Genomic DNA, 23952 nt, shown 5'->3' with positions numbered 1-23952 from the left:
GTTGGTCCTGTCCCAACTTTTTTTTGAAACATTTTGCTGGCATCAAATTCAAAATGACATTTAAAAAAAAATTGTATTTAATAAAACTAAATTTATAACTTTCAACTTTTGATATGTTGTTTTTGTTCTGGTTAAAATCAAATATGGGTTTACATGATTTGCAAATCATCGCATTCTGTTTTTATTTACATTTCACACAGCGTCCCAACTTCTTTGGAAATGGGGTTATATTGTTGTACAGCCGTTTATCTGGGCCATATCTCCTGCCACTGGGACGCTGCTATGGGTCTTATCAAATTATATGGACAAATTACCTATAAGGTCCTTTAGGTTGTGTGACGGGGACAAAAAAAACTATGCAGTGTGGATAAGAACAGCAATAATGCAACACTGGGTTAACTTTACAGTCAGTGTATTTAGCCGGTGTGTATTTTTAGGTAAGATTGGCAATTATTACAGTTCACAACTATCCCGTATTTTAATAGGGGTAAATTACATGATATTAGTCATAGTACTGGGTTAATAAATCAAATCCTTAACCTTGAAGTATCTGGAGTTCGTGGGACCCTGTTTTGTTGTGTTTTTAAAACCAGCTTTGCTTGAAGCAAACCTCCAGAGGCACAATGTTTGCTGTCTTTCATACTCCTTGCTGTCTTTATGTCCTTTGCCCTTTATTATTGTTTGATCAGTGATGCATCTGTGATTGTGACGGTCCCAACCCGTCAACGGTCCGCTATGCCACGCACAGGCGCGCGGGAGGGGGGGGGGGGGGGGGGGGCACAGCAAGAGGATGGAGAGAGAGTTAAAGAGAGGGGAAAACAGAGAGTGTCAGAGGGGGGGGGGAAGACAAAGAGAGTCACAGTATCGTGGTGTTGAAGGACTGATTTATATTTCCATGCCATGCATTATTTTTTTTTCAAGCAGACACGAACGATTTTTTTTTTGTTTGTTTGTTTTTCCTCTCTTTTTCCAAACCTTCACTATTGATTCGAGCGTGTCAAAAGCTGCGCCATTCCCTTCGTTGTTCATTTGTGGAATATTCATCATCACCTCAATAAACTTCACGGAGCTGCGGCATCTCTCGTCTTTGAAGCGTGAATGCACTGCAGAGGGGGGATACCGTTCCGTGTATTAGGAAGAGGTGAGACGTTGGCAGCAGATTGTCCTCCTCACGCATCTCTTGCCGTCCATCCGTTGCCGACGCATTTGACCGTGTGCTTTGTCGGTCAGCTCTTTTTACGCGCTGAGAGGCGCGAAGAGGACGGGCTTCAGCCTTCAGTTGAATTTACGCCCCGCCACTGTCTTGATAGACCGATTTGAGGAGGAGAGGAGTAACGTGTGGACGGACGACTATCTGGATCTGCTGGTTGGTTCGGGAAGAGAGGGGGGACGAGTCACTACACCTTTGGACATTGGTTTGCAGAAGGATTTTTTTTTTTTTTTTTTTCAAATATAATTTTATTTCACCCTTTGCACCTGTGGATAGAGAAGTGGAATCAAGAAAAGGGGGGGGGGGAGTTTCAGGTTGCCGCTGCTGTGTAGGGGGCATTGGGGGGAGTGGGAGAGAAAAATGCTGCCTTCACAAGAAGCCTCCAAAATCTACCATGATAACTACATGCGTAACTCCAGGGCCATTGGGGTCTTGTGGGCCATATTTACCATCTGCTTGTCTATCATCACCGTGGTGATCTTCATCCAGCCTTATTGGATTGGCGACAGCGTCAATACACCCCAAGCCGGCTACTTTGGCTTGTTCCACTACTGCGTGGGCAACGGGAACTCCGACCGGGAACTCTTGTGCCATGGCAGCTTCTCCGACTTCGGCTCCATCCCAACCGGAGCCTTCAAGGCAGCCTCTTTCTTTGTGCTGATGTCCATGGTGCTTATCCTCAGTTGCATCGGCTGCTTCGCCCTCTTCTTCTTCTGCAACACCGCAACGGTCTACAAGACGTGCGCCTGGATGCAGCTCCTTTGTGGTAAGGTTTAAACGCACTTTTAGAGGGCTTTTTTTTTCAGGTTTTTTATTTATTTTTTTTTTTTGGCGGGGGGGGGGGGGGGGAGGGGGTGATGGGAGAATCCTTCAATGCTTTTCGGTGGGGGGACATCTTGAGGATAGGGACATAAGTAACCTACCCTCAGTTCTGTCTTTTTGTCTAAAATGTCAACATGGAGTAGGTCCTCCACAGGACTCAACACTCATTCTGTGCCAGGGGAACGGGTTCCTCGTCAGCTGCGCAAGCTTAATATCTTAATGTCTCCTTTGGGCTCCATTAAGTGTAGAAGAGAGCTGAAGTGCGATCTTCCTCTTGATGAGGACCACAGATCCAAGTAGGCCAAGTCCGAACTCTTAAAGCCAAATAAGGACTTCAGGAGCATCCTTTGAGAGTTTAGTTTTCTTCATGTCTTTACCAAACTAAAAACAAATGACATCATCAGTCATTCCTCCACTGTGTTGCAACATAAAGCAGTTTTGAACCCATGTTGGCGGACACAGGGTCTACCCCATGAACGCCAACGTTCTGACACTGCCTGTTCTTTTAGGCTGGTTGAAATAATGTGTCATTGTGTAATTGTATGGAATTATGACAATAAAATGACTTCAGCAGTGTTGCATCAAAGATCACAACTTCTATTTCGGTTGCCATATCTGTCTACCAGATTAACCTACATTATGCATGATCTGCACATGCATTCCAGTAAGGTATCCCCACTCAATGCATTCATTAATGTGTACAAAACCAGAACAAGCACACACTCAAGGCTGTATTATGCATTTAACTGTATAAGGTGGAGGAATAAGCTGTCAGATAGACATAGCTGAGCTGATCTGAGAGGGAAATAATGGAGAAAACAGGTCATTTTTTTTCACAGATGAAACTGATGAAGTTTCTTACTTTTGTCAATATTGATAATTTTGTATGCAGTTCAATTGTGCCTGGACAAATAATCTTCCTCTTTAGAGCCCCAGCAGTGCTGTATGTATATACTGTAACAGACACATGCAGGAGTGGTTACCAGTGTGTTTATTGCCAGGCTCCCGCATCACAAGAGTTTTGAACAAATTGAATCAGCTCAGGTGGAGCCTACAAGTGTCTCCTGCCAGCTCAGTCAACATCAAAGAATTCCCTGGTGGATCCCTAATCACACGAATCACTAATTAACTGGTTGTGATTTAGATGAAACTCATCTCAAATGTGTTTAAAGATGCAGCAAGCAGTGGGTGATGGGTTTCACTGTGTTGAAGATGAGGTTTGATTGGATTTTTGGCTTTTATTGAGAATTAAATTCTCCAAGATTATTTCATAAAGCATCGCTCCAGTTTTTACACTGATAAGGTACAAGGTGATATGCGAGTTTGTGTGTGAAGGGAGGGAAGGAGTCTGTGTGTATGTGTAAGGGGGTGGGGGGGGTATGAATTGGTCTGGCAGGACTGACATTATCTGAGAGGAAGTATTGATGGCTAGAATACTCCATCCTGCAAGGCACCCAGAGTTGGGGCTGTGTGGATGGCAGTGGACTCGACCCTTTAGAAATCATCTTTTTCTTACACTTTTTGGTTCTCTGTATCCTATGGGAGAGAGGCAAGAAAACAAAGAGGGGCCTACAGGAAGAGATAGATGGATAAAGGAATTGGAAAGATGGACACCAGGCAAAGTGAAAGATATTAAATCAAATTACTAGAAATTCATTCCCATTCATTTAAAATTCTCTCCCAATTACAAACAAAAGGAAGTTACATATTAATTATGGCATTTATATGAAACAGTGAATACAGCTAGTAGCAACGATAACAATATAAGTTACGGCTGTTACAGATGATGAGCTCAGATGCCCTGGGGTTTCCTTTTGATTGCTAGCTGGGGCTGCAACTACCAATTGCTTTCATTTTAAATCTTTCACTTGTTGTCTTTGTTTTCCTGATGTAGTTGTTAAGTCTGTAAATTCTCAGCATGAATATTCCAGGAATCCAAGGCCAGTGACAGCACTTACATTCAACCTAGAGAAGAAATATGCATTGCCAACTTGAGATTTTTTTTTTTTTTTTTATCAAAGCTGGTAATCCATTTCCTTTCTCCATCGTCAATCCCTCCCCACTTTTTTCCCACCACTATCAACTGCCAGACCGTGCCTGGTTTGCTGGAACTTCATCTGTGAACAACACACAGGCTACTGCATGTCGTAGCCAACCCTAACACAACAAAATATTCCTCTCTTTCAGGTAGCTCTCGGAACGAGCATCTCATGCTCGGCATGCTCAGCAATCTAACGCGCTCTTCTTTTTTTTTTTAACTAGCAGAGTAAAAGAATACATTCCCTCTTGACTCTCTGCTATAGGTAACAGAAATGACTGTCAGGCTTCACAACTTGTAGGATTATGAAATGTTCAATAACACATTGAAACTCTCACTAACCACAACAATAGGCTGGTTTTTATCCTCTCTGAACAACTATTCTGAATACCGTGACAGTTAGAATGAACACAGTGGCATTAAAAACTAACATGTCTCCCCGGCCGTTACAATATTACTGTTTTCCTTTTTTAGGAAGCACTACGTTGGCTCTGGGATAATCCTCTCCTTCTGATATTCTGAAAAGAATCTTAATAAAGCATTTATCCCCCGAGAGACCAAAACTGGTGCTTACAATGCAGCAACACACACCGCTTACATTAACACAGTAGGTTACTTTCTTTGTTGTTCTCATCCCAATACATAAATTAGTGAGCGAGTAATGAGAATGAAATAAACAAGAAAAATGAGGGGAAACTGCCGTGCCTGCAGCAGGCTGTATTTGTTTGTATCTAATTAGCCTGCATTCATTGAAAGAAGAGAATTCTTCAGGATATTACTCTCTTCCTACTCTTCTCTTTGCATAGTTATTATGCTTTTGGCCACAAACTTTTAAGTGGAATTTATAGGTAGTGATTTGTTTTTGTTTAAGCAAGCTTAGTAAGTCAGTTGTGAGTAAAAAGAAGACTAACAAAGAGATGGATAGGCCAAGTAACTGACGGGGTTTCTTTCGAAGCCAAAACCAAACTCTTAACTGCATTTAACACAGTTTTACTAATGCAGCTGCAATAGTGAAATCAAAATGGCGTATTGATTTTATCACACTTATAAGACAGTACACACCATATTCACATCAAATTAACATGGAATCAATTATCTTATAAATGTTGCGGGGGAGAGGTAAGTCTGGGTCAGCTTGCTTGGCCTGCTGCCACCGCGACCCGACCCCGGATAAGCAGAAGATGATGGATAGATGGATGGATGGATGATCTTATATTGCGCGTGTGAATTCATCACATTAACATAGTCACTCATATTCTTTATATTCATAAACTTACACATTTTATACTTTACATTAGTGCTTTTGCAACACCTTTACCAAAAAACGCTGTGTAAAATGTAAATAAATTTAAGTCAGACTTTTCTAGGACATTTTTTAGGAACACATTTAAGAAAAAACATAGACAGCCTATATAATTACATGCCCCATAGCTTTAGCCAGTAACTATCAAAAGTCCAAGAAAGAATCCTGCTAGATAGATTAAAAAAGTTTTCATTTTAAGTTTATTAAGTCTGCAGAGACTTAAGCAGTTTGGTTATAAGGCTAAACAAGGCACTTACTTGTGTTTATATGCGTTAAGCAAAAACATAAACATACAAAAAATTTATCAGTCCTCTTTTACTGATGCTTCCAAGGCCTTTGATTGTGTTAATCATAAAAAAAACTGAAACTGAGTTGAAAAAGCATGCATAAATACAGTGTGACAATTCTGGCTTACGATCCTGCTAGCCTGCTATTGCTCACAGCTTCAGTTTTTTTGCTTTGATTAAAGTCTGGAACCCTGTTCTGAGGCACTCTGAATGGTGAACCAATCAGCAACCAAGTGTGGGTTGTCAAGTGTAATGGAAATTGCGGGGGTTTGTTCGTTTTTGTCCTTTTGTATGTCATTTATTTTGTTTGATGCTTTGTCTTTTCTGGACCTTGGGTCAGTAATGACGTTGTGAGATGAAATCCTGATGTGATTGCTCTGTGTTTCTACATGTGGAAATTACAGTATGTACCTATTCTGTATGAAACTTGTTTGCTGTTGTGTGTACAGCACTTGGGCCGAAGACAAAGTTTACCCCAGGGGCAAATCTCTTCTTGATAAATTACTTGATAAATAGAAACACCATTACAAGATTATCCACAACAGTGCAGAAACAATATCCAAACACAAATCAGCTCTGACAAAATAATTCCGACCAATACAAAACAAACATTGTCTAGATGCCTGAACGGAAAGCAGCATCAGTGTCCACTCACAGTATTGCTCAAGCTCAATGCTGCTGAAGCCAACTGAGCAAAAAAATCTTGTTTGAAAAGGCTAGAATTATTTTTGCTTTAATGAGCCCTTTCTGAAGTGACCTGAGACATTTGTGAGGCTGACTGTTGATTCTAATCTGGTGTTTGCTCCAGGGTAGATGATGATACACGAACGAGCCGCTCTGCTCTGTCTCCTCACAGTTCACTGGACCCACTGAATCCAAACATTACATAAAGACGGTCTTTATAAGAATGTTATAGGTTATTTTAGTACGCTTGCTACTCAACGTTATTTTTTTTTACACCACAGCATACTTAAACCCTCCAAAAATAATAAGGCTGAATATCCCCATGCATGTTCTGTAAATGTGTGAATCAAACAGCAAGGAAAGTTTCTACTTGCTACTACTTGCTGTTTACAAATACAATAATTAATAAATAATTGTATTTGTAATGTATTTTAAATATTTTTCATTAAAAAAGGTTTATTAAAAAGACTTTTGACAATGAAGGACATTGCCCTAGTGCCATCTATTGGCCCATTCAGTCAACAATACAGCCCATTTGATTAGTTTATGGGGTCTAGTTCTTGGATTTTTTTTTTTTTCTGGTGTTGTATTGATTTCCAAATAGGCCTATTTGTTGGTGTTAACATATTTCTGTCTCAGAGATTGTCAAAACATATTCAACTTCCTCTATTTACACACACTCACACAACAAATTTCAGACTGAGCTTATCAGATACAAGGGAAGGAAAGATCATCCAGCAGAACAAACTTACAAGGATGTCTCCCGTGATTTAATTTAGCTCACAGAATGAGCAAAGACTTTGCTGAAAAACAGATGGAGATTTGGGCTGTATTGTAGCGTGCTATACATACACTACAATTTTCCTTACCCCAGTTAACTCAAGGCTTCCTAACGGCAGAACCTTACAACACCATAGAGAGGTACCCGACAATTCAACAATTACCACATCAATGACAGTTGTAAGTCATAATTTCCATTTTAACTGAAAGAAACCTCCAATATAACCAGATGTAGAGATGCGCAGCCATCTGCCTCAACCAGTTGGAGTGATGGAAGTGCAGAAAAAAAATAAAGAACGGCAAAGACGGTCAACAAAAAGTAAACACTGGACAGGATAGCGGGGCCAGTAACCACAGAAAGCAGAAAGAAAGAAAATACACTCAATTAATGAGATACAATGGTAGCATATTAATGCTTGGAGAGTGAAAACAGAGGTGCATCATGGGAGGTCTCCCAACCCAGACCAGCATAACTTTTTGGGACATTCTGATAAGGAAATGTAACAGTCTAGCCTTGAGGTAACAAATACAGTGACTAGTTTTTCAGCATTACTCTGAGCGAGGATGTTCCTAATTTTGACAATATTCCACAATTGAGAGAAAGCTGCTCTAGAGACTTCTTTTATTTGTGAGTTAAAGTATATATCCCTCCCTCCCAAATTCCCACAATAATAATACACAATACACTCTCCTCCTGCTAACAGACACTATATGTGAAATATAGATATAGGATAATTATGAGGATAAATGTTTTCTTAACAACTGAAACACAGTCAACCGTATGTCCAGAGGCTACAGCATGAGAAAGTAGGAAATAACATCAAACCCAATTAACACATACTAAAAACAAACCATTTAACAACATAGCCTATACTTTCCTATTCTAGAAGCACAAAACCCAAATGAGCAGGTCAACAAAATAGGGCAGACGAAACGCTTTGCTTCAGAAATGCTCTTGTTGGGGTATGAAGCCAGTGCAGAGGATGGAAAATAACAGCATCACAGACTTGACATGACAGAACTGTGCCTGCAGGAATCCACGGGTCAGAGATTCTAACGAAGACCTGATATAAATTCAGTGCATTGTCGTAAATTGAGTGTGAGTATCTGGCAATTATGGGCTCTCTCGCACACCAGCCACTGTTGGCATTTTGTGTGTATGTTTTTGTCTTGGCTGTTTGCCGTGCGTTGGTTATCAGTATGTACAATATGTATGCACAGTATACTGTTGATGTGTATTCCTTGGATACTCACTCATCCATGTGACTCATCTCATTGATGTAACAAAAACATGGTAACCAACATGTCTGTCCAACCATCTGAGCAGGGTCGAAGAACCCCAGCTTTCCCTGCACCTCACCCCGGCCTCATAGGTCCAGCCAGTTGCTATGGCAACTTCACTTGCCTCCATTGCGCCTTCTTGGATTTGAATTCCTCCATCCTCATTGCCTTCTCCACTTTGTCACTCTCTTTTACTGTCTATCCTGCATCTAGTTCTGTGAGCCTGGCTTTGCATCCAGAAGGCTCCCTCCTCCTCATTCGTCCTTCCTTTATCTCCTCATGATTTCTTTATAATTTTCCCTGCTGTCTTTTTGCCCCTCACCATCCATGAAATGTATAGTGTTGTGTGTGTGTGTGTGTGTGTGTGTGTGTGTGTGTGTGTGTGTGTGTGTGTGTGTGTGTGTGTGTGTGTGTGTGTGTGTGTGTGTGTGTGTTTTTGACTGACACGCTCACACACAATTTGACACATCTAACGCACCTGAAATTCTGTGTCGATATTTCTTTCCCATTGGTTGAACTGTGGTCCATATGTTCTGCTGACATCAACACATGCCATCACCCCCATACTTGGGATTCCCAATATCACCAAGCATCTTTTAGATTCTTAATCATGTTTGCTTAAAAGTTCATTCAGCTTCATTTCACCCTGGCGGATTTCCCATCAATGTCGCTTTGTGGCTCCATGGGTCTGACTTTGCACTCACCATGCCCGCTACTGGCTACTGTTAGAGAACTGGTTCAAGTGTAGTTGGGGTCAGGTTGAGTATCTCTGAAGACAACTGGTTAGGGATATAAATAAAGTTGTATTCAGGTCAAGGTGACTAAAGGGAATTACCACACAAGGTGCAACACAGCACTGAAGTTATAAGAAAAGGTGAAAAGGAGAGAAGAGGCAGACAAGCAATAGGACCATCCTGAAAGACAACTTATCTCTGACAACTGGTGCTGTTCCTGTAGTCACCAATTACCACAACCAGTTGAGGAGAAAAACTACTGCAACTGAAACCTGGTGATAACAGACTTGAAAAATAGATAAGAGTATTGCCAGCCGTGTGACTACAAATGAACAACACTGTTTCATCCTACAAAATCCACTGAAGAGAAAGCCAGAGGACAGTTGGCCCAAATGGCCATCTCTCCATACATTAAACAGAAAAAGTATATAGAAAAAGACATCACAACCCATTAAATGCTATGTAGGGGATTACAATATTTGTGGCCGACCGACAAAAAACACTTGCATCTGTTAATACATTGTTTCTGGATTCACCTGAAATTACAATGGTAGCAGATAAAAAAAAAACCGTACAATTGTCTTGAATAATTACCAGCAGGTGACAAATATCAAAAAATAAAAAGAATGGTGTATCTCGGAGTATGTTTTGGTCAACTTGCAGCGCAATTATCTACAACTGGACTGTAGTACAGAGCCTTGCACAAGCATACATTCAGGTCACACGGGAAATAGTTGACCTCTGAAGGGTAATTCAACAGCAATGTTTGAAAAACCCAGCAGACTGTTTGAAAAGGTGGTTGTACTGAAAACATCTCTTGAATGACCCCAAATTTATCCTCACCTTGTTGAAAAATATCTACATATTATATAATATTTTTATGATTAAAATAAAGGTGGCAGCCCATCGGTTACTCTAGAAATGAAAACTAGGGAGCCCCAGAAGGGCTACATCCCTGCTGCTCAGCGTTTCATATGTTTAGTTTATCCTCTGCCTCTTTTAGTGATACAATTGTTTGTAATAAATGCAGTCATGTCACAGCATCGGAGATGAGGCTGACTGAATTTGAATCATCGCTCCTAACCATGGCAAACAAACGAGCCGATGCCAGGATTTAATTTGAAGAGTTGCGAGTTATAATTTATAACTGTGTACACTGACAGAGCGTGTGCGATTGGTCGTATACCATCTGTGTCTCAAGATGCAGCTGTGTAAACAAGGAGGCGTGTAGCTGGCCTCGAGGTGTGGACACAGCTAGTGTATGTTAGAAGCCGGATATTTACACATTTACTTGTGTGATACTCGCACTCGTCAAAAGCACAATATCCACACTGGATACTGAACTGCAGTACTCGTCAGGCCATGGTAGTTGATGCAGACTGCCAACATAGTCCTGGGGGCAGAGGAGGTGATGTTGAATCACATTTGAAACTATTCAACCGGAAGAGACTTCTGATTTATTACAGGGCTTGTGACAATGAATAGAGAGAACTTTGGTGCCGACTCAGACTTCGTCGACGGCGCAATTGTGGCCAGTGCAGATCCTCGCAGAGCGCTCTGCAGGAGGGCGTCTGAGCCTGCCCCAGCAGGGAGTCCCGAGTCCCGGTGGTAGATGGAGATGGGGTGGTGGTAGTGGGTGCCTGCGAGACGAGCAAGAGGGACAATGAGCAAAGCGCGTCTTATTTGAATGGTATGACCCCGAGATAGAAAGCCTGATCGGATGAATATGATTAGTGGGGGGGGGGGGGGTCAGGAGGAGAGAAGAGGTGCGACTTGGAAGAAGAGAACGCAAGTGATCTTGGCTCAGTCTCATCGATAAACTGCAGTAAACTTCCAATTACTGCAGTTGCGGATTCACGCCAGCGGTAATGACGCATGATTACGTAATTCTGGCTTTTTATTTGGTCTTGTGCTTCATACAGACAAAGTAATTGTAGTGGGTGAATTTAACATTCATGTTGACGTTGACGTTCTGTAATGGAATTCAAAGAAGTAATTCCTATATTATTTACAAACCCGTTTCCAAAAAAGTTTGGACGCTGTGTAAAATGTAAATAAAAAGTGAAATTTATGATTTGCAAATCATGCAAACCCATATTTAATTGAAAATAGACCAAAGACAACATATCAAATGCCGAAACAGAAATTTGAATTGTTTTATGAAAAATATATGCTCATTTTGAATTTGATGCCAACAACAAGTTTAAAAAAAAAAAAAGTTGGGACATGGTCAACAACAGACTAGAAAAGTTGTGTGACACTAAAAGAAAACGCCTGGTGAAACATCTAGCACTGGCAAATGGTCAGTAATGTGATTGGGTATAAAAAGAGTATCCCAAAGAGGTCTTTCAGTAGTGAAGATGCAGAGATGTCCACCCCTCTGTGGAAGTCTGTGTGGGCAAGTAGTGTAACAATTTAAGAATATTGTAATGTAAATTTACGAAGAATTTGGGGATTTTATCCTCTACGGTACACAAAATCATTAAAAGATTTAGTGTAGCCGTAGCTGTCTCTGTACACAAGGACAAGGCCAAAAGTCAGTGTCAGATGGTCGTTATCTTTGGACCCTCGGGTGACACGGCATCAAAAACAGACACAAAGTCTGTATATATACACAACTTTAACCACAAATACAAATATACTATGAACACCCATCTGAGGGTCGCTTTGCCATCAATCAGGAACTCCTGCATTGTTGCAGCTGAGGCTGTGTTTTTAATTTAAATAAATTGTGTTAGCTCATATATGTAACTTAAATGAAGATTTAAAAAAACTTGATAAATATTTGGCATCACCACTGTTTTTGCATTACGCTAAATGTGTATCATCCGCCCTCCCAGGAACCCTGCAGCTCACCTTCATCCGTGAGGATTACGTCTTCTTCACTGTCCTTACATCAGCCGAAACCTTTACAGTCCAGTATGTTCCAACACACATCAGCTGAGTTTCCTTTTATCTGTATATGCCTCTCAACAGTAGCAGTTATCCAGTAAATGAGGCATTCAGGGACCCATCTGTTAGGGCCAGCCTGGCCTCAGCTGGACCCTGTACACACCAAGGGATCCCTCAAACCTTTTGGGAGCATACGCATGCACAAATTTCCCAGAGGCATCTTTTTCTAGCTAAAAATACAGAAATGTATATGCCAATTGCACACAAAGTCTAAAAGAACAAGGTCCTCATATGACGTAGGGATGCGTAATCTCCTCTGCAAAGAGGAACAGACTTATTTCAGAGTAAGTGAAAATCAAAATAAGTCAGTATGTCTGTGTGTCTAAACATAAAAATAGAGTTTGACAGGATTTGCACCAACATGTCAGCTCAATATCCTTTCTTGCCTCAAACTGGTAGGTTGTACAAATCAGGAAATTCTTTCCACCGTTCGTGGCCTGGAAGAAATGGTGAGCAGGTTTGAGGCTCAGAGGGCAGCTTCGCCAGGTGCAGTTCATTCAGAGGGGAACTCCCCCAGGGACTTGCAAGCCTACCAGGAGCTGCAGGCAGATCACCCTGGATCTATCAACCTCCTGTGCACATGGCTCTTTTTCCACGACTCAGTCACTAACTGGCTTCTCTGAGTTTAGGCTTGTGGTTATTCTAGTAATTACACACATCCGTCAAACTGACTGTCAAAATAATATTTCTCACCAACAAAGCTGAAATAGTTCAATCTTCTGGTCATGACATACACCTGCATGATCAATATATTATCCAGTAGAGTGCGATGTAAGACAAATTGACAGTATTGTCTGAAGAAAAATCTGAAATGTTCCTTTTTGTTGGCTCTGTCTCCAGGTTTCTCCCTCTGCCGCTTTAAAGACTTTGCTTTCTTGAATAATAGAGCGATGAACAGGGAGGGGAAGAGATAGTGATGATACTGGCAATACCAGGGCAATTGACTTGCAGCACAGAGAGAAAAAAATATATTTTGTCTTCCCTAATGTGCCTCCTTTTTTTTATTTATTTTTTTATCTCACTTTCATCCGATTAACTTCATGTCACCTTGAGCCTGACCTGCTATTTTACACCTAACCAAGTTTTCTCTCCCCACCTGCCCTCATCCTGACTTTCAGTCTTGTTTTTTTTCCACGACACCCTCTTCCTGTATTGATTTGTCTTTCCCTTGCTTCTACTCTCTGCTCCCTTACGCTCATCTTCTTTCTTTTTTTTTTTTTTATCTTTCTGCTCACCAGCTGTGTGTCTGGTGCTCGGGTGTATAATCTTCCCATATGGCTGGGAAGCAGAGGTGATCCGGGACATGTGCGGCGAGGACACAGGGAAGTACACCTTGGGAAACTGCTCAGTGCGCTGGGCATACATCCTTGCTATCATCGGCATCCTTAATGCCCTCATCCTCTCCTTTCTGGCCTTCGTGTTGGGCAACCGGCAGAGCGACTCGCTGCAGGAGGAGCTAAAGGCCAACAACAAAGGTAAGAAACTTGAAAATTATTAACAAATGAATTGAAGAAGAACATTGTTCGTGTATCCCTCAACCCTTAAAGCCCCAATATTAACCTAAAATTACACACTCCAAAATCATAGGGAAATAGTACAACCCGCCATGATCCCCATCTCCAACATCTGCCACGCTGTGTTGATATCAGCTCCGGTGAAACACATCCTGATATCCCAAAAGTTCTCCTTTACGAGGTTCCCCATCTCTCCCGGCACCCTAAAGAAGTTTCAAACACTCCAGATACGGCAATGCGGAACTGAGCAAAACGCATTCGCTTCATGTAAGAACACGACACGCAAAACCCGTTTCTCCTGCCTCGCTGCCGGAATCTGCATTACGCTAATATGTTCCGTTCTACCTGCAAAACCTGAAATTCTACCTTTTTGCACTTAAGTGTCAATGAGTTTATTCCTCTCCAGGTAACCTGCCAGTATCTGTGCCACTACTCTAAAGAAAATATTTCCCTCTACATTCAGTGGACATATGAGCCTAAACTGACTTCATTCTACACTCTTTTTCTTCATCAATACATATTCTCCCTTCCCTATGCCATGCCCTTGTTTTTTTTTTCCTGACTATCCTAAAGAGCCTCCACAACAACCAAAGTATATCAGGTGCACTTTTAGTATTGTTTATTATTATTACTGATGTGTTTATTTAACTATTCTGTACAGGGCTGCAAATAATGATTATTTTCCTTATGGATTAATCTGCTGATTATGTTCTTAATGAATCAATTGGGAAGTAAAAATTGTACTTATAGCTAAAGGGGTCAAAAGAGTGTAGTGGAATTATAAGTGCAATATTAACTACTAAATTGTAGTGGAGTGGAAGTGTAAAGTAGCATAAAAAGAAAGTTATCAAGTGGAATACCTCAAACTTGTACTTAGTACAATACTTTAGTAATGTATGACTCAAAATCAAGCTGAACCCAGGAACCAGATTTAAATTTGAGTTCAGACAGGTTTTGCTTTTTTTAAGGATAATCAGATTTATAGTTAAATACATAAATTCTGGCCATCAACCACATTCAGGGAGTGAAATTAGTCTGAAAGTCACTGAATAAGATAAATTACTAAACCTTTGAAAAATGTGCACACATCCTAAATCAAGAATACATGCTAGTAAACTGAATAATGCAACATGCATGATTAATTGGTTTATACCGGTTGTGAACTGAATGAATGCATATATTCTGCACTTTAATAAATAATCTGCAATTTACAAACTTCACCCTCACATTGACATTTGGCAACTTCTTTTGTAACGACTTTTTGTGTGTTTGGCTCGTGTTCTGTTGTGTTCAGTATCAGCAGAGGAAGTAAAGCCTGAATTGAGCTGCCTTAAGAAAAAAAAAGAATAAAACTCCCCCAATTCCTCTGAGTATGTGGAGGAAGTTTCCATGGTTACATTTCAGATTAGCAGATGTAGATGCGGTTTCCTTTCACTGAATATGTTTGTCTGTAAATGTCTCAGGCTTTCGTAGTTCAGTATCTCAGTGTAATTCAATTAGCAATTTTGTTTTTTGTTTACCTCTATGCTTCTTCATCTCGCTCTTTTTTTCTCTGTCTGCCTGCATCTGCAAGTCAAAATGAGATGGTGTCATGCACCAACAATCAGATATACTTCCAATTACACTTAAATGTGCCATTAAAGGTTATATTGGGTATTTAATGTGTCCCGCCTGGGGCAGTATAGCATTTAATAGATAGATAGATAGATAGATAGATAGATAGATAGATAGATAGATAGATAGATAGATAGATAGATAGATAGATAGATAGATAGATAGATAGATAGATAGATAGATAGATAGATAGATAGATAGATAGATAGATAGATAGATAGATAGATAGATAGATAGATAGATAGATAGATAGATAGGAGATTAGTAAAGCCTATTTACATTTTTAACAGTCATTTAAATGAATTATAGGATCATTTGGGCCTGGCAGAAAATATTCTACAGCATATCTGAAGGGAAATAAGGTCACATTAAATTCCCATGACACTAATAGTCAACTAAATAAACTAATATGCTTAATCAGCTCAAATCTGCTGTCTGTGTTATTGACAAAATCTTTTTATCAGTTTATTTATGATTTTCGAAACAATGAAAATTCCGTCCACATTTATTTAACGATAAGAACTTGTCTGATCACACCTATCATGCGTCTCCACATGCGTCTCAAGTGATCACTTGTGATCAGATCTCATTTCTCTCCTCTATGAGCCACGTGGGTCTTTGAATGAAATGTAATTTCAGGGACAATGAATGAAAAACTGTAATCTCTGTCCTTTTGTTTCTTCCACAGAGTTTGCGGTGTCAAGGGTAAGTTCACTTTGTTGTTATTTCTAATGTTGCGGTATGAGTCTGTGGTTTCAAGGTTGTGATTGATGTGTGTTGTGTTAATTGCATAATTCAGACTCACAAAAACAGTTTTCAAGCACCCCTTTTTGAATAATACAACATCCCACAGAGTGCTAGTGAAAGGTCGTGCGTGTCCACTGAATAAACCTAATCCACAGAACAGACCCTTTCGGTGACATTGCAGGTCTTCGCCGTGCTCGGGCTCTGTTCCTGTCATATTATCACAGCCAATCTAGCCATCTCAACTCATTCAGGCAGGTTTCTTTTCGTGCCGGTGCAAGGAGGGAAGTGTTAGTAAAAGACCTCTCTCTGTGAGCAGAGAACCATGGATTAGGTTAAGTAATCCAATGTTCTTTTTCTAACGTCGCTCGGTGTTCCACTACGGGAGATGTAGCCCACTCCCGAAGCTGTGAAACTGCATCAACTCAGGACAAGGTCCATTAGGTCTGATTGATGCAGTGCTGGACAGTGGCTCACTGACGGCTGTGGAACGTCCAGCCTGTAAAAGCTTAAAAAATGTGTGCGGCGCGGCTGTGCAAATGTCCTGAACGGACACTATTCTAAACAGAGCCCGTGCTCCAAGTAGAATGGGCTCTCACCGCCAAAGAAGGCCGAGTACCCTCACATCTATAAACCAGCGATATGGCCTCCACGGTCTAGTGAGATCCTCTCTGGCGGGACAGTGCTTTTACCGTTTTGGGGAGTGGCTCTGCTGTTCCATTTACACAAACATTCAGAGTCCACACTGGGCATAACGCGTTAGCCACTGCTCATCCACTGAGCTCCTCCGACAGCGGCTGACCGGCCGTCATGGCGGTGGTGGCGGCAGCTGACCGGCCCGGGATCCTTACTGTAAGCCACCGCCACTGTCAAGCTCTTTTCCACGATTCCTTTCTGGCATTAAAGCGCAGTGAGAGCATCCATTTGGTTCAGGCAGCGAAGTCTGGGCAATTTGCTCTCACCCTTTAGCAGGCATAGAAGCCGTAGACATAGCTCGCGGAAAGGCTCGGCCACATCAGGCTCACCGCAGCAAGTTAGCCTGTCTATCACTAGTGCCAGTAACAAGGTTCATTCTGATCTAAAAGCAGTTCCTACAAGTTCACTAACCATGACACAATAGCTTAACTCTGCTTGACAATTCCGCGAACGAGGTAATGCCATCCAAATACCACAAGGGCTCGCTCAGACACGCCGGCCTGAGTTACGCAAGCACTAGTTAACGTAACCAGGCAGCAGTGCTACAGCGCACCTTGATTGTCACTTCTCCAACGCAACGGTGCAACGACCATGTACACTTCTTATGAAAGACTTCCTCGGGACAATCCAGACTAAAGCCGGGAAACTCCGTTCAGCGACAAGCTCCTTTACGCAGGACTGTGAAAGTAGCCAGCCAACCAGCCTAAACGCACCGAGGAAGCTCGATGTCGTTTCTCACGGGAAGAAGGTCAAACTAGGTAGCGTGAACATCGCTGTGCAGCTAATGGCCACAGGAGGAAACACGAGGCGCTATTTCAAAACAGGCATATTTTATTCCACAGAATTGATCGTGTTAAAAGTTTTGGCGCGGCTGTGTGGAGTTGGCCTTGCACAGTCCTGACGGGACCAAGTCCTCGGACGACCCAGGCATTTTCAGGAGTGATTGCTTTGCCTCCCTCCACTCAGAATGAGAGAAGAACAAAATTCCTCTCCAAATAAGACATTCAGGTTTTCCCGAGCGCATCGATTTTTCTTTTCGCAAACTTCAGTCCGGCGCAACCCGCGACAACAGCGCAACCGGGCGTGGCGGAGGCGTTCGGTATTTTTGGCAGCTCGGGCACACAGCGGCGCGAGCGAAGTAGGAGGAATATGTAAATAAATGTTGCGTCACGGCCGACTTAAATCACAGCCAATCAAATCCCCTTCTCTCATTCCCTTTAAGCCGGCTGTGACACAGCTGGCTTGGTTTCCTATGAATAAAGAATGAGCAGACCGACTTTACGCTGGAGGAAACCGACACACGTTTGTCTGGAGGTCCGGGCTCCGTGGTACTACGAGTTGGCCTCAATTGGCTGATCACGGGTTTGGGAAGAGGTAATTGAGATTACCCGGTGGATCAATACATTTCGAGATTACGCCTCTCGAGCACGAGCGCAGCATCGTGACGTGCAGGGGGAAGATATAAGGCGTTGCACTTAAACGCACACGTCTGAGCTGCGGTGCTGCGGATGCAGGTCCTGCCATTGAATCAGTTTACGGACATTAATATAGAAGTCTGACAAGCGATGCGTTGTAACCATAAAAAAAAAAAACCCAAAAAAACAGTGCATCCCTAATTCAAATTCTGGTTGGATGATTCATCAGCCATAATACACAGAAAATATACACAGAAAAAAAAAAAAAAGCCCTTTTACACTATTGTGTGTTTCAGATGCTTAGAATAATGCTTGTTGAACTTTCTTTAAACCGTATTTATCTTACGTTAAAATTGCTTCTCTCCTTTAGTTCCATCTTGGTCCTTATCTGGGAATGGATGGAGTAAGATCGAGCAGTTTTTAAAAGATATTTTAAACCAGCATGCGATTCTTGCATGCACTTGTATCCTTTACATCCGAGAACTTGATGGCCTTCCTGTCCTCTCTCTTTTAAAGGGAAATGCGCTGTAAACTCCCTTCAATTCTCGTCAGGTTGCCTCCGTGCTGAATTTGCTCCCTTGTGAGTTTCAGACAAAATGTATTTGTGCCCTATACCACTGATGAAGTGAATGAAATATCCGTTAAGGTATTTTATTGAGACATTGAGATTGATTGAGAGCAATTTGATAGAGAATCTGTTAAATCTGTAAAAATAAGAAGGACTGAACTGAACACTATGAGTAAAGAGGTAACCATTCAAGGGGAAAAGCTGATATTGAGGCTGAAAAAGCAAAGATCTATTAAAGTAGTTGGTTTGCCAAAATATACAACTGGCTTTCATGGTCGAATTTAAAAAAATAAATAAATAAATAAACACCTGGCAAGTTCTCACAGGAACACTTGCAAATAGGCAAATATTCTTGATTTGTGGAAAATCATTTGTACGCTGAAGAGAAAACTCTAAATGACTTCACACTGTGTCAGGAATGTTTCATTTCAGCCAAATTACAAACCAGGGTCGTAGAGGTTTCAGTGCCCACTAGCGCGCACGCGTGTGTGTGTGTGTGTGTGTGTGTGTGTGTGTGTGTGTGTGTGTGTGTGTGTGTGTGTGTGTGTGTGTGTGTGTGTGTGTGCGTGCGAGCGCGTCTTTTCAGAACAGCTTGTAGGGTAGGGTCGAAAAGCGCACTTATTTCTTGTCTGTAGCGGCGAGTTCGTCAGCGCCACATTTGTCATCATCAATCCAGAGAGATTCGTTATTACAGACAACACGACGGGTTAAACAGATAAATAACACGATGATCCACATCCTTCACAGCTCACAGCCGTCGTTTCTGCATGCTTGGGAGTGCCTTTCCAAGAGCATGAGTTTGTGACTATAGACAAGCTGCACAAATGTGTTTTTTTTGTTGGTTATTTCATGTGTCACTTATTCAAAATAAAAGCCTTCACGGGTGGAGACTCTTTTTCCTGGGAACGTTCCCGGCAGGATGAGCGTAGACTTGTTTTGTGTTGTCAAAAGGTCTTTTCTCAAACACGAGCGGCTGCAGAAGAGGGTACTTGAACAGGACTCAAGAGTTCAGCGCAGTTTAAAGCGCACAGAGCATGAAGGAGTCCTCGTCCTACATCCCGTGTTGTCCCCTCTTCTCTCTCCCGTCGCACGTCATTTTTATCCCTCTCAGATCTAATTACCGCAGCGGTCCTCACATTGTCGCCGTCTGTTTCTCTTCCAGATTGAAATCCGGGACAACAAGGATCCAAGATTTGGAGTCCAGAGGTTCCACTGAGAGCCAAACCTCCTCCGCCAGCTCCCTCCCTCCATCCTGCTCCTCCTATTCTTTTCTCCTGAGCTCTTCAGGGTAGAACCTTTTGATCTGGACTTGGAGACCAAAGCCCAGCAGTTCCTACAATAGGACTGAAGTGCAATCAAAAGGCAAACTGTTTAAAGAGAAAAATACCCTGAGATGAAGTGTGACGATCAGCCTTACCAAACTCTGGGAGAAAAAAAAAAACCATTCATAACACACACAGTGCTACATCTCATAACGCTATAACAAAGATCATGAAGATACTGATTATGGTAATGCTTACGGTAAAATAATATTCTGAGAAAAACTTTTTTTTTATTGAGCAGGAAAAAGCAATTTCCAGTTTTAAAAGTCACACCATAAAGTGCGTATGTAGCACGAGTGCTACTTGTGACATAAAAAAAAAAAAAAAAAAGGAAAATAAATTTTTAAAAAAGAGAAGATTTTTGTACAGCCACAGTCTTTTTTTCAGGCCAATTTATAACTTTTCCTTGTATATGACAAGGTGTGATCCCGGGAATTACAAAAATAAATTGTACATAAATAGTCGTGTTTTTATGGAAACAGGGAAAATACACATTTTCAATCGTTTTGTTGTCCCAACGTGAAACGTCCCCGTCAGCTTTGGAATAGTGAACTTGTTGCATCGTCACATCATGGAAAAAAAAAAAGTGTGAATTGCACTCGTCATTTAACGACGCGTGACCCTTCAGTCCAACAGCTAAGAGTCAGAGAAATGTCCATCCTGTCCAGCTATTTCATACAAGACACATTTCACACAAATTTTTTTTTTTTTTTTTTTTTTCTTTGTCCCACTCCGGTCGCTCTCAGTGCTTTTTCAGTCGACTGGTTTTTTTTGTTTGTTTGGCACCAGGAAAGGCCCTGCATGCTGCATCTATCTCGGGCTTGCCAAGCTGGGGCTTCCTCTTCACGCTCGGCGGGTGCTCAGAACCCTGTTCAGTCTGACAGACAGTCTGCTGCACGATCCAGCCCCACCGCCTAAAATTCAAAGAGTCCACGTGGAGAGGACGAGACGCCGCGCAGACTTCCGTCGAGACAAAATACGTGCGCACCGTGCAGCTCCCCTTCTTTGATTCCACACACGGGACGTGGACGAAGATTAGTACTTTCGGATACGTGCGTTTGAAATTTGATCTCGTCTTTTAACATTTTTAAATTGGAGGTCGGGGAGGAAAAAAAAAAAAAAAAAAAATGCCAGAATGTGGTTATTATTTAATTCCACCATAATTAAAACATTTTAAAATGTACTTTTTCTCAGTTCAGCATGTGCTCTGAAAAACACACCCGGAGGGGAAAATGGACATCGGAGAGATTCAATCCAACAAACCTGAGCTGCTTTACAAAGAGAGCAGCAAAAATAGCTGGGTGGAGCAAAAAGGGCTAATTTTGAAAGGCTCTTGGACAAAAGGTGCCACAGGTGATTTGTAACACCGTCATTTAAAGCCTTTTTGCTAATTATTTGTAATATTATATTATTATCAACATTTTTTATTTTTTTTTTATTTAAAGAAAAACATTGGCACGCCGCAATTCAGGACTATCTAAAGGGTGCAGGGAAATCACTATCTCCAATCAAAACGTGCTCTTACATCTTTAGCTTTCTTTTCTATTAATACTAAGGTGCTGTCTAATTGATGAGGTAACAGACAGTTCAGATCTCGGAGCATAAAAACAGTTTTTTCAGGGGAAAAGTGGGTTAATTTAGTTCAGCGACATCTGTTAGCAGATATACCTGCAGTGACTGCAGTTTGGTTTATCTGTTGCTGGCTCCTTTGAATTTTTTATTTTTTTTTTTGCCTCAAAAACTGCACATTTCTTTGCTCTAAAAAGGTTTCACGATTACGACATTTAAAAAGTCCGGTAATGGTCTTATCTCCGTTTAAACCATGTGAGGTCGTTATGTACCCATGGATGAACAAAACAACCAGTCGCTGGATTAGTGATACTGAAGAAAACTTGTGTCAGGAAAGTTTTCCATCATTTTTTTTCCCTCAAATTTTTGCATATGCCAGACAATGACTCAAATTTACTGTATCGTTGCCCTCCCTTCTAATCCCTCACCCTCCCTGGAGAAACTATTTTGCTTATTTTTGGCTGCTTTTTTTTTTTTTTTAACATGGCATACTTTTGTTTACAAGTTTCAAAAGCATGGAGGGCCATAGAGATGGTCATATATTACAAACTTAAGTTTTTTTTTTACTTTTTTTTTTTTTAAAACACCCAGAAATACCCAGCACAGAACAATTTGTCAGTTTTACATTGGAGGGCCAGTTCTTGTTTAGCTTTTTTTTTGGACAAATTAGTTTGCACATATTAGTATTGACTGATATCACAATCCATGACTGCATGAGCTGGATTCCACATGGTCAATCTGGGTCCCTCTTGAATACATATTAAATGTTTCTATTTTACAGAAAGTTTGCGATAAGAGGATGATCTCAGCAAAAAAAAAAAAAAAAAAAAATAACAACATGTAAGCAGAGAATCTGCCTGCACCTCTTGCTTCTCTAAACTGTGATGACATGGTAGATTTTCTCCTGGCTACATTTTCCAGCGTGGTTGTGTGACATTTTTGTCAAACGAACACAATCTTTGAACGATGAGTTTTAAACACTAGCATAGAAGTATTTATTAAGAAACAAGTAAAATCATGGAGATTTAAATCTAAAACTTATATTAGATGTGTGTCTGTAGGCTCTAATGTAGAGGAAGATGATACATTACAGCGTTTTACAATATAATGAGACTTTTGGATCCAGTGTCACTGCCACTCTGTTTTTAGTCATCAGGATTTGGTTGTGATTTCAGGAACTTCACAGCAATCGTACTTGTTAAATCACAAGTTGAAGAGACCTGACTACACCTGACGTCTTCACGTCTGCGCCACATCCCGGGTGTGTCCAATTCACGGGCACGCCCCAGGAAACGATGTAACCCCGCCCCTTTGGCCTGCAGTGCCTCTTTCCCTCCAAACACAAAGAGCAAAGAGAGGCTCTATAAGTGAAAATTGACCTTTGATTCCACCGGTTATTTCATTGTTTCTGTTTGATATTTCATGTATGTTTTATGTCTACTAAATGTCGTTATTATGACTTTAGACCGCTATGTTTGTTACCTTAAAGAGGATGGGGGAGAAAAAAAACAAGTTTGTGGATGCATTAACTAAGTAAGTTCAACATTGTTAATCTTATTTACTTACTCATTCAACGATTTGATTTGATTTGATGTTTAATGTATTTATTTTGTCTTTGCTTTTGATACTTTCATGTTTAGAAAAATCATCCAATCATCCATCCATCCCTCCTTTTTTTTTTTTTTTAATCCTGAACCACCAAAATAAACTGTTGGAACAGCTTTGGGATCCAGTGTTTAAATGTGCACACCACGTCAGCTGTTCAGTGAACCAACACCACCACCGTCACTAAAATTATTTCTGTACTGTCATTCTAATGACTGCACAGTTCAGAACCGGATTGGGATTTTAATATGAAATATTATTCGTATTTTGTTGCCGAAAGATTTGCGGCTCACGCTGTCAGCAGGGTACTTTTTAGTTAGTGGGATTATTTATGCAAACCATGACATTTAAGCTTCATCAGTAGCAGTCCCTCTGTATTAATCATACATCAGAGCAGAGTGCACAAAGGACACTTCGACGCTAAAAAAAACCCCAAAAAAACCCTCTTCTCTCTGAGCTCTCTTTTATTTTACATTATGTCCTCAAATTTGGCCCGTCTTCCCCTTTCCTGTCATTAAATTGTTCCAAATCAAAAATAAAAACTACGTTTATTTATTTGATCCCCGATTTACTATTTTAGTGCTTCTTTTCTCCTGTATGGTTTCATTTCCACGCACTGCTCTTGTTGTAATTTTAAGTTCCGGTCATGTGACGCTGTGATGTTTTCAAAATTGAAAAGAGAATATTTGTGCAGGATTGTCAGCATGGAGGAGAGTCAGCAGGAGAGTCCAGCGTGGCAGCCGGGGTCATAAACCACTTTATCACCATTGGTGTTGTTGTTTTAACAAGAAAATAAACAAACTGACTATCGACA

General features: G+C 41.1%; 1 protein-coding gene across 1 annotated transcript; it reads left to right on the top strand.

Annotated features, from left to right (window-relative positions):
* The first annotated feature begins 1570 nt into the window (after positions 1 to 1570).
* lhfpl4a (LHFPL tetraspan subfamily member 4a) lies at positions 1571 to 23952 on the top strand. Its single transcript, XM_069173468.1, has 4 exons — positions 1571 to 1976; positions 13330 to 13566; positions 15908 to 15924; positions 19805 to 23952. The coding sequence occupies exons 1-4, from the start codon at positions 1571 to 1573 to the stop codon at positions 19856 to 19858; spliced, it is 714 nt and encodes a 237-aa protein (XP_069029569.1). The 3' UTR covers positions 19859 to 23952.

The sequence above is a fragment of the Embiotoca jacksoni genome, unplaced genomic scaffold (genome assembly GCF_022577435.1).
Source record: "Embiotoca jacksoni isolate LCO1_2020_lvr unplaced genomic scaffold, fEmbJac1.0.p SCAF_1, whole genome shotgun sequence".
NCBI lineage: Eukaryota > Metazoa > Chordata > Actinopteri > Embiotocidae > Embiotoca > Embiotoca jacksoni.
Note: the sequence above shows the minus strand (reverse complement) of the source record. Positions and strands in the feature narration are given on the sequence as shown.

Bases quoted from the DNA above. Each gene is read 5' to 3' on its own strand.
- lhfpl4a (XM_069173468.1), top strand. From the start codon at position 1,571: ATGCTGCCTTCACAAGAAGCCTCCAAAATCTACCATGATAACTACATG. The intron at 1,977-13,329 runs GTAAGGTTTAAA...TCTGCTCACCAG, and splicing joins CTGGATGCAGCTCCTTTGTG to CTGTGTGTCTGGTGCTCGGG.